This window comes from Alligator sinensis, unplaced genomic scaffold (assembly GCF_000455745.1).
Source record: "Alligator sinensis unplaced genomic scaffold, ASM45574v1 scaffold465_2, whole genome shotgun sequence".
Taxonomy (NCBI): Eukaryota; Metazoa; Chordata; order Crocodylia; family Alligatoridae; genus Alligator; species Alligator sinensis.
The window spans coordinates 499,189-509,305 of NW_005842468.1; the positions used below are offsets into that span (position 1 = coordinate 499,189).

At 40.4% G+C, this 10,117-nt stretch overlaps 1 protein-coding gene across 1 annotated transcript; it reads left to right on the plus strand.

Moving 5' to 3' along the window:
• Window positions 1-603: 603 nt before the first annotated feature.
• KRR1 (KRR1, small subunit processome component homolog) lies at window positions 604-8,415 on the plus strand. The gene is made up of 10 exons (XM_006030849.3): window positions 604-735; window positions 1,407-1,585; window positions 2,140-2,274; window positions 2,605-2,730; window positions 2,814-2,897; window positions 4,465-4,521; window positions 5,715-5,885; window positions 6,063-6,140; window positions 6,254-6,347; window positions 7,559-8,415. Exons 1-10 carry the CDS (start codon window positions 654-656, stop codon window positions 7,699-7,701), a joined length of 1,149 nt encoding a protein of 382 aa, XP_006030911.1. The 5' UTR covers window positions 604-653; the 3' UTR covers window positions 7,702-8,415.
• Window positions 8,416-10,117: the final 1,702 nt, after the last annotated feature.

The following is a 10,117-nucleotide window of genomic DNA, read 5'->3' on the forward strand; positions in this document are numbered from 1 at the left end:
TATAGATGGGGCCCTACTAGGCTGCAGGAAACAGCTCCGCAGCAGGTTCATGCTTGTAAACACAAATACTAGCCTCCTGCTGGGGTTTTCCGTGTGTGGTGACACAGGGGTAGGTGCTGACATCGCGGCTGGGGCAGGGGGTGCTTCAGTGTGGGGGCTTCCCCCGCCCTGGAACCTCCTCATCCGCCAGCCCCTCTGCTGCCGCCTGAGCCGGGTCCGAGCCTGAGCCCTGGCCCCTACCCAGCCGGCTCAGCGTGCTGGGCGCACGTGGCGCCTGGGGGCAATCAGCTCCGTCACAGCGTTGGCCAGTTTATTGCTTTGCACGACTGTGCACGTGTAGCTGCGCCCAGGAGCAGCGCGCAGTGGAACCCGGCTCGGGCGCGCCTTGCTTTTCTTCGGAGGCCGGGGCAGTGCGGGCCCCCCCTCACAGAAGGGGCCGCGGCTGTGGCAGCGGTACAAAGCCGAGATGCTCCACTTCCGCTCGCGGCAGCAGCAGCACGGGGCAAGCGCTTTGCTCCCACGGCGCATGCGTACAGGGGTGCCTAGCCTAGGTTTCCCGGCATACACTGTGGCGGGATCGGGCGGCCCTTCCGCTCCCGGCGACGCCACTTCCGCCGCTGAGCTGGGGGGAGGGGCAGAGCGCGACAGGCAGCATGGCTGTGCCCGCGGATGCCGGGAGCGGGACTGCTGCTCCGGCTCGGGCCAAGCGCCCCGCTAAAAAGAAAGCGGGAAACGGTGACGTGGCGCGGGCGCGGGCGGTTGTCGGGTTCCTCCCCTCCCTCCCGCGCCGCGGGGCTGGGGACTCATGCGCTGGCCGCGTTCTTCTCCCGGGGGGGGGCTGGGGACTTCTCCGCGCCCCTGTGGGTTGCCTGCACCGCCTTGCCCTTGCAGTGGGAGCTGGTGATACTCAGCACCTTCCTTAGCGTGGGTCCAATACACCTCGGCCCCGAGTCCGGTACCTTTAGCAGCTACTGGGCCCATCTGCACATGCTTTTACGTGCGCCTAAACTTAATGTGCATTAAGGCAGTTGAAGCACACGGTTACACGTACACGCGCTAAGGGTCATTAATGCAGACTGACTTGGGACTCAAGTTCATGCCATGTCAATCAGCGTACACAGTGTTAATGCTTCTTAGCACATCTACGTGTGTGTTAAGGTGCTTTAGCTGTGCCTGCCAAATTTTGATGCTTGCTTTTGCAGATATTAATTTTAGGCACAAGTAGCCTAAAATCACCATTTTTAAGGCATGTTAAGGGTGTGCATGTGTAGACTTACACCCTGCATGCACCTTGAAAATGGCTAATGTACCTTAAATTGGCACATTATGCACCCATTAAGAGGAGGAAAAAGGCAGTTGGTGATGGAAGGAGAAGCTCTCTAATGTTGGCACATTTTTGTCTGTAGTGGTGGATGAATTGCAGCTTCTCACTGTCCCCGACGGCTGGAAAGAAGCACCCTTTACAAAAGAAGATAACCCAAGAGGACTTCTAGAAGAAAGCAGTTTCGCAACTCTGTTCCCAAAGTACAGAGAGGCTTACTTGAAAGAGTGCTGGCCACTGGTGCAGAAAGCCTTGAATGAACATGTATGAATGACTCCTAGATACTCATAGACTAACTCCTAAAACTGCATTTTGTCATTTGAAAAGTTGATTGCAGTTATGCATGTTACTTAGTCCACCTTCCTGTGTGGGTTCACTTTATTTTGACAGCATTCTCAGTATGTATTTCCAGATGTGTATGTACCTTAAGACCGGAACAATCTAGTTCTGCAGTTGAAGTTAAGAGGGCAGACTCTTGAGTCTGTGGGGAGCCCAGCTAAAATTAATGGGGACTGTGTGAAGCAGTCAGAATCCAGCTTGTTAACCTAATTGAGGTTCTTGCAGACTCGAATTGAACCACTTGTGCAGGTGAAGATTGGTGCCTTTTTCAAGCACTATTCAGGAATAAACTGTAGCTTGTTGCTCCCACAGACTTTAATAATCTAGAGGTCAGTTTAGAAATGGTAGAAATCAAATGTATAGTAGCGTAAACATGTTTTATTTCAGGTATCCTATTTCTTTTGATGGAAAATCCTTAGGTTTTTATTAAAGACGAGACTGGCTGCATGTGGCTGATGATTTGTTTTCAACTATTGCAGCATATAAATGCGTCGTTGGATTTAATTGAAGGTAGCATGACTGTCACCACAACTAAGAAAACCTTTGACCCATATATGATCATCAGAGCAAGAGACTTAATAAAGCTTTTAGCAAGAAGTGTTCCATTTGAGCAGGTTTGTAGAAAAAAAACAGTAATTCATATAAAGTACTTAAGCGATTAATTTTAATATTCATATTATTTATATTAAATTTAATTAATTTAATATTTCTCAGTTCAAAAGTTGGGTTTTCAGTCAATTCAGTGGAACAGAATAAAGCATGAACTTTGAAAGAAAAGTGCTTACGGAATAATGAAGTATTTAACAGAGGGATAGAATAAACTTTTCTTGGCACGTGCTTAAGATGTAGTAATGAGTTTTTGCTTCATTTAGTGCAATGAAAGGTGAGGATTTGCTGTAGGATAAACCATTTCTTGTATTTCTTATCTTTGGTTTTGCTTTTAGGCTGTGCGTATCCTTCAGGATGACATTATGTGTGATATCATTAAAATAGGATCTCTAGTGAGAAAGAGAGAGAGGTTTATAAAAAGAAGAGACAGACTTATTGGGCCAAAAGGTTCTACTCTGAAGGTACATGATGCATGCACAATAAGCATAAAGATCTTACCTGTGTGTTGGGTCTCCAGTTTATACTTGTTTCCTTTTTTGCATAGGCCCTGGAACTTTTAACAAACTGTTACATCATGGTACAGGGGAACACCGTTTCAGCTCTTGGACCTTTTAGTGGGCTAAAAGAGGTAAGCTTATTTAAGAGGCCTCTGCCTCCATCTCCATGATAGATCTTGAAGTCATCATCTTCCCAGCTCGGATCCAGCAAACTTTAAGCGGACCTAGAGAGCACCTATCTGTTTCTTAATGACAAAAAAACTTTTGAAAGTTTGTAGACATAAGCACCTCTAGCACTCATCCAAAACTGCCTAGATCAGGTGTCGGTGTGTGGAGATCTGTGACAGGGACTGGGTTGCAAGCGGTATCCTGCAACAGCAAAAGATTGCCAATCCCTGCCCTAGATGGTAGGTGAGACAGACTTCTACACCTATCAGCCTTCCCCATGAAACAGATGTGCAACTGTTTAATGCAAAAGTAGTTTGTTGACCATAAGCTGAAGAGTATTGTTGCTGCTAAACAGGTTAATTCATTGCATATGCATGTATGAGTCTAGGGTTTTTGGTTGTAGCTGTGTTGGTCTAAGGACACAAGCAGGCAAGGTTCTTTGGGTAGATATGGTATCTTTTATTAGACCAACTAAGTAGTTGGGGAAAAATTTTTTAGCAAGCTTTTGGGTGCGGTCACCCTTTTTCAGGCCCAGAAAGTCTTTGCTGTGCTGAGACTTGAAGGAACAAGAGAATGAGTTTAGCTCTCTTATAAATATGTTGCTTTTTAGAAAAAAAAAATTGATCCATGTCCTTCATAGACCATAAGAAGCAGAAACAATGCAAGACATAGGCTTCATTTGGAAACTTAAATGCAAAGATACAAGAATTTTAAACTATTTACTCAAATGCAAGACAAGGTTGTATACAAGACAGTATAATCAGCATGGGGTAAAACCTTCATCTCATATTTGCACACAAGGAAATCTCATTAAATACATTGTCTATCGTTAAACTGCTGCCAAAACCTGCATGTGTTCAGTAATGGAAAAATATAACCAACATTCTGTTTATTTTTAAGGTCAGTGTTTTCAAATTTGTGCTTCATTTCCATGTGCTTAGGGAGAGCGGGGTCTGCCAGGAGCTGGGGAGGGGGCTGCAGGTGAAAGAAATCTGGGGGGAGGCACAGGGCACGGTGGCTGCCTGATGTCCCAGATATATTCCCTTCTATAGCAGTGGAAAGGGGGACAAATTCAAGGCAGATCTCCAATAATTAGTTTCAATATTTGAAAAATAGCAACAAATTTGTAAATTTCTCTCATATAGAATAATTATTCGTGGTCGTCTTGTATTCATGGTCGTCTTATGTCCGAGGTAAATATGTTAATTTCCTTGGTGTTAAAGGAAAACTAACCTTTTTGAAAGAAAAAAAAAAAAAAAGGAAATTTGGATTTTACCCCTTTATATTGAAACAGCCGCACTTTAGAGAGGCCGTTAATTTAATGAACATATTCTTATTCTAAACATATTTACTCAAGTTACAAACACCATCTAAGATAGCTAATTCAAAAAGGTTCAGAGGAGGATTTTTCTTCTAACATTTCACTGGTACAAAGGAGTTTGAAAGTATTGTTTAAGATTTATTATGTTAATACAATTTATAATGCCAATGATGAGTTCAATTTCCTTTTATTTTTTTTTTATAAACTAGGTTAGAAAAGCTGTTTTGGACACCATGAAGAATATACATCCCATATATAATATTAAGGTGCGTGTAGTTCTGTATACATGGGCTAGCTAGCTCATTAACTCACACCGTACAAGTGGTTACCAGTCTTTCACTCCAAATTCTGTTCCTTGCAATAAAGCATCTTTGTTAAGTATTCATATGATGCCTTATTTTGAGAATTTCCTTTATGTTGCACCTTTTAAGAAGAATATAGTCCCTTCAGATTATCTTGAAATAACCCTTAGTCGTGTGCATCAGCAGAATAATAATAGCATCTAATCAAGCAATAAAGGAAAACTGCATGTTCATTTATATGATAGTTTGCACATAAATCGAGGCAACTTGGCTAGTATACTTTGGCCCCTTAGGACTTGATTAACTACTAAATTGCATCTTAAGTAGCAACGAGGCCACAAGTTCATGCAAATAATGCTGTAATAAAATAGGGAATAAGCCACAGAGTTATCATACAAAATGTGTAATAACTGTGGCTCATTCCCATCACTCCTTAAATTGAATGTGTGGCCAGGCTGACTGGCACTTTGAGCTGGCTGTGCCAGGCACTGACTAAACTTTCTACTTAGCAGTCTAGGGGAAGCCTGGGATCATGATCCCAGGCTCTCCTGCACTGTCAATAGAATGTGATTAGGATATGGTCCTTGATGCCACAGTTGTGCCTCCTGCCATGCACATGTAGGATAGTAGGGCATTATTCTTGTGTTTGTGGATTAGATCCCATCAGGTGATTATACATGTGCTGGGAGGCTGCTCCAGTGCACTGTTATAACAGCGCGTTAGACCAGAATTGATAGTCTGCTGGGGCGTGGTGATTACCACACTCCAGCAGACTCCAGTATCACATGTATCAGCATCCCCGTGCTGAGAAACAACAGTGCGGGCACTCTAACTAGCGTGGGGATGCTGATGCACGTGATGCTCTGGCCGCTTTTAATTGGAGCAGTAAAGTGCCCCCTCCCCCAACTCCCAGAGTATGTGTATAAATGCCCTTTATGCCTTTAATTGATAGTCTGTCAGGGGCCTTTGTCCCTCAGTCTTAGCACAAGTACACTCTAGTCTCACTGCTCTTGCTTAATACAACCTAGTTTTCTTCTGTGCTTTATTGTAGTAATGTTAAAGTAATGCAATTTAGCATATGTTCCAACAGGATCTCTGCGGTGCTACAGCGATCTTGTTTTTAAATATTTCTTTTTACTATTTTTTAATAATTACAGACTCTCATGATTAAAAGGGAGCTATCAAAATACCCTGAACTAAGAGGACAGGATTGGGAAAGATTTTTGCCGCGGTTCAAACACAAGAACTTGAAAAGACGCAAGGAGCCAAAGAAGAAAAATATTAAGAAGGAATACACACCATTCCCACCTCCACAGCCAGAAAGCCAGGTCAGACTATTATGATTTATTTCACAGAAAGGTAAAGGGGCTTGACCATCTTGCTCCAAGGTAGTTTGTGATTGGGAGCTTTACTCAGTTGATACTTGTTATTGAGAAGTCTTAGTTTAAACACCTGGCTACATTTTCTTCATACTCCATCAACATGTTTTTGATTTTGTTTTACAGATTGATAAAGAATTGGCAAGTGGAGAATATTTCTTGAAAGAGAGCCTGAAAAAAAGAAAGAGAGTAGAAGAGAAAAAGGTAAAGTTATTCTGATTTTTGGTTTTGCTTTTATCAAACAGATTAGTCACATTCTCACTTTGTTTTATGTGCTTGGCAACAAAAGTTTTTGACCATTTTTCTTGTAATATTAGGCAAAACAAGCAGAAGCCATTAGTAGAAGACAAGAGGAAAGAAACAAAGCTTTCATCCCACCCAAGGAAAAGCCAGTTGTAAAGCCTAAGAAAGGTAAGATTTATTTCCTGTTTTAAAACCCTTTCCGCTGTTTTGTCTGCTGTTCCTTAGTTTGGTGGGTGGTAGTAAAGAATATGAAAATTCATTTTGTGGCAAGAAGGACCAGCATAGGTCCATTTCACCACCTAAATCCATTAGTGGAATTGCAGATAGGTAGGGGTAAATAAAATATCCAAGAACAGTATTTCTGTAGTTCCACGAGGGTCCCCTAGATCACAAGTTGTTTCTTACTTCAGCTTTTGAGTATTAATAAGTAGCAATGGGAATGTATTCACTGTGGCATACTCATGCTTTTTTTTTTTTTTTTTTTTAATTTGAAAGAAATGACCAACTTGTGGATGGCACTTGAAATATAAAGACAAATTACAGCAGAAGGTATAGCAAGGTTAGTCCCCCTTAGGGTCTAACAGGTCAGGTAGATGTGCTTTCTAGGTAACAATCTACTTTGTCAAATGGGGAATTACATTTTAGGATACTGTGTATGATACATTTACCTTTTTATCTTCCTGTATAAATTACAAGAGTATTTTGTGTTAGGGAAGAACTGAAATCCCAAAGTGCTGGTTCATTTTTGTGTAGGAATAAGTAGTGGTTTATGAAAAATAAGAACACTGTGCAGACTCATGATTCTTCCCCACATGAAAGTGAGGGGAAAATGCCAAGGTCCTGGTATGCTCTGATATGCTTAGTATAAATATACTTTTAATAATATCACTACTGCTTTTCTGCACAAGTCCATGACTGGTGAATTAAAATAAGGAGAGAAAAAATCCCACAACTTGTGCCCTTCCTCCAAAACTAAAAACAAAACAAAACACCTCTTTTAAGGCATTTATGGAACTGATGGATGTTTTAGCCAGGCAGCACATCCCTTAAGTTAATTTTTGGAACAAAAATGCATTCAAGATTTGACAGGTGTCAGATATTGTGTCTCGGTGCAGAGTCCATCATCTGTCCTCAGATGCCACTTAAAAAAATGGTTTCTAAGACATGTTATATTCTATCAGCTCTACCAAATTCAGCTATGGAATAATGTTAGAATAATTTTAAAAAATCTTTAAAGTTCTGTGCCTTGAATTTTATTTTTGTTAGAGACCACTCAGGGTATACAGATATGGGCTTGCTTTGTAGTCAGTTTCCAGTGTATACTTAAAAAAACAGAATGGATGACTGATTCTCTTTTTTTAACTCTTTCTTTTACATAGCTTCTACTGAAACAAAAATTGATATTGAAGCTATCAAGGAAAAGGTAAAGAAAGCAAAAAAGAAGAAGCTGGGAGCACTTACAGTGGAAGAAGCCAAACTAAAAATTGCAGCAGATGAAAAGAAAAAGAAAAAAAAGAAATGATTTCTTTGAGGACCAACATTTTGTACTGTATTTTGCAAAGAAACTTTTTGTACATAGAAGGTATAGGGCTGGGGTTATCAGCAATGCTATGCTGCCTTGGAATACAGAAGAAAAGACTAAAGAATACACTCTCTTTCTGGTATGCACATGCTGGGAATTTATGAACATAAAACAAGTTTTAAAATCTTCAAAGCCTGAAAAGAAAATATTTTAGTTACGTAGGGGGTGACAAAGCAGGTATGAGAAAGTAAAATAGTAACTTTTTATTCATTTTATCATCTTGGGAATGATCCAGACTTTATAGCATAATACAAACATCAGGATGGGCATTCAGATGCATAATATGAATCAAGAAGTCATAAGAATTTGATGAGAACATTATTTACAGGAAGCATTTCTGTAAGGGTGAGGCAGAATACAACATGTATGAAGATAACATTTGTATGAACATTTAAGTAGATTTGTAGTATTTGTTTCTGTCAGAGCTAATAATTATTTTTGCATAACTGTGTTGGTGTTTTAATACAATGTTACGTCCCTTTTACCTATTCATCTTTTGCTCCTTATAACATGATTGAATGGTATTGCTTTCTAACAGTCCCTGAAAACATATTGCTCATTTTGTGGAAACAGATTTGAAGCAAACTAAGTATTTGGAAAAAACGTAACGTTCAGTAAAAACCTAGTTCAGTGAGATTTCACACCTTGAGCTAAGAAAGAGAAGTACATGTGTGAGAAGCATACTAATCAAAGTGTTCAGCCTTTCTGGAATACTAGATGATTGCCATGCATAATTATTTTAAAATGGCATTAAAAAAAACAAGGATCAACAATAGAAGTCGGAAAAGGATTGGTTGATGTCATTTTTGAGTTGCATTGAAGGTGTGATTCACTTTTTTTTTTTTAAATTTCAGTCACTAAGGCTAGGTATACAATGGCTTATTATTTGTGTTACTCTAACACCTACTAATAAATTAGGACCCCATGGTACAAATGCAACAAAGAGAGTGCCTGGCAAAAAATAGCTTATAATCTAAATATGGGACAAACAAGGGTCAGGAATCAGTGGCGGGCAAGCAGCTTGTACTAGCATCCTAACTATTGCCAAGTTTTTTTTACAAACACCTGGCACCAGCAAATTCCAGAGTGGTGTGGGGAGGGATGCCTGGGCCATGGGGACCACCAGTAACCCTTTGCAAGTTGTATGCAGCCCCCAAGCTGCCAATAGGACAGCACTGCTGTGGGATCTTAGCATCTGTTAACCGACTACTTTCATGTTATTGCAGTGGCAGGACATTAGTAGTGTCTTTGTTGTCTGTGTTTTTACCAATGGTGTGTTTCAGAATGTCCTTGTGTTATTTATTGTGCCTTGTATTTGGATGTGAGGCTTCAAAGTGATAAGATGAGGGGGATTCCTTGACTGTTTATGTATGTAGGGGACTTGACTTGTTCCAGGAGGCCCCTTTCAGTTCTCGTGTTCCTTTGCCTCCTAACTCACAGCATAATAGACAGACATATGATCTACATCAGCAGTTCCCAGTCTGTGGTATGCATACCACCAGTGGTACGCAGACAACCTGTCAGTGGTACACGTTAACAGATTTATTATAATTACTTTATCTGACAAAAATTAGCTGGTGGTACTTAAGGTTGAATTGACTAATTTGCCTGTGGTATTTAAGGTTGTATCATTTTAAATGGGTAGTGCGCAATTTATTTGAGTTTGGGAACTGCTGATGTACATTTTTCTGCAAAAGCAGAATTTTGGAACATTTGTTAAACTGACCAGAGTTTAATAGGAATACCCCAATATCACAATACTGTAGAACTCAAACCTAGTTCTTATCCTTAACTTACTCAAAATATTGGTTATCGTGTAATTTATTATAGTGGTTATGTAATTTGGTGTCTTGAGCAGCTTGTCTGCATTATGCAAAATGTGGTACCATGTACAAACTTGTCTTTTATTAATGCTCAAACTTTACGTGGGTTTTCCTGGTTAGTAAGTAACCTTGACTTAGAGGTCCACATAAATCACTAGAAGGGAATACCTAAAACAAAAAGAATCCTAATGTGATGATTAAGATGACTCTTAAGTTGTTATTTTAGACTAAACTTTAAGGTACATGGGATGGGATGAGATACAGTACAGAAGCCTGCCCCCATGGAATTCTTGGTAGCATCTGGAGCTCTGGTTCTTTTGGCAGGTGATTATATGAAGTTTGCCTTTCATTTTGAAGGAATTTTACTCCTGCTTTTCATCCTCTTTGTTCTTTTTGTAACCATAGCCTTTCCTAAACAAAGCTTTTGTTTTTCCAAACAGATATCTGGGATTTTCTTTTATTTTAGTAAATGGAATTGAAGGTGCTTACAGGAGTAACAAGACACTCTGTTCAGATGCCTGAGAGTAATAGAA

Coding starts and splice junctions, on each gene's coding strand:
- KRR1 (XM_006030849.3), top strand. CDS start 654: ATGGCTGTGCCCGCGGATGCCGGGAGCGGGACTGCTGCTCCGGCTCGG. Junction 736..1,406: donor TAAAAAGAAAGCGGGAAACG/GTGACGTGGCGC, acceptor TTTTGTCTGTAG/TGGTGGATGAATTGCAGCTT. Junction 6,348..7,558: donor AGTTGTAAAGCCTAAGAAAG/GTAAGATTTATT, acceptor TCTTTTACATAG/CTTCTACTGAAACAAAAATT.